The sequence below is a fragment of the Pteropus alecto genome, unplaced genomic scaffold (assembly GCF_000325575.1).
Source record: "Pteropus alecto unplaced genomic scaffold, ASM32557v1 scaffold49, whole genome shotgun sequence".
Lineage (NCBI taxonomy): Eukaryota > Metazoa > Chordata > Mammalia > Chiroptera > Pteropodidae > Pteropus > Pteropus alecto.
This window is the reverse complement of record NW_006443131.1, coordinates 1521162-1521840: the sequence shown is the minus strand read 5'-3', so window position 1 is coordinate 1521840 and position 679 is coordinate 1521162. Positions and strand designations below refer to the sequence as shown.

The 679-nt window shown below is 54.3% G+C and overlaps 1 protein-coding gene across 1 annotated transcript in view; it reads right to left on the bottom strand.

Annotated features, from left to right (window-relative positions):
- The window catches only part of KHDC4 (KH domain containing 4, pre-mRNA splicing factor), a 14296-nt gene that overhangs the window by 3286 nt on the left and 10331 nt on the right, over positions 1 to 679 (bottom strand). Inside the window, exon 12 of the mRNA XM_015598297.2 lies at positions 594 to 671. Within this exon, the coding sequence (XP_015453783.1) occupies positions 594 to 671 (78 nt within the window). The remainder of the gene's footprint in view (positions 1 to 593; positions 672 to 679) is intronic.

Sequence of the window (679 nt, the reverse complement as noted above, 5' to 3'; positions counted from 1 at the left end):
AAATACTTCCAAGCTCGTCTGGAAGAATGCTTCAAGGATCCCAGCAAAAGGTAAAACTGCATCACAACTACATATCTTAACACTCCTTTTTTTAAAGAGACAAACATTCTCTTCAGTGAATGACTGTGTTTACAATTATGTGTGTGCACAGAATCACTGTTTCTGGCTGTCTTTTTTTGGGGGTGGGGTTTGGAGGGAAAAATCACCCTCTTTTTATGGAGAGATAGAAAACAGTAAAGTGAAAGCCAAGGTTTGAAACGCAAACCACACATTGGTAGGAAGCTTTCGGAGGCTGTGCCGGGACTAAGAACTGTCACAGGCTTCCGGAGCCTGCCGAGTGGGTGAGGGAGGTGACAGGCTCGAGCCCCTGCCGGTGCTGGAGGTCAGGGGACCGACCCCTCTGTAGGTGGAGCGACTCTCTCAGCACACTGACCCCAAAGAGAACCCCCGCCCAAAGGAACTGCTCTTGGCTATAAAGAATCCCTAAGGATCCAAACCTAAGCTACGTAGAGAAGCGGAGGGGACGCTAGTGCTGGGGACAGCTGGTGCGGACGCGGGGAGGACACCGGGAGGCGGGCGGGCGGCCGTTTAACCTGGTATCCGAGGAGTCCGGACTCGCGCTCGTCGGGCAGCTCCTCGGTGAAGCGCCTCTTCTGCGCCTGCGGCTGCGGCTGCGCCG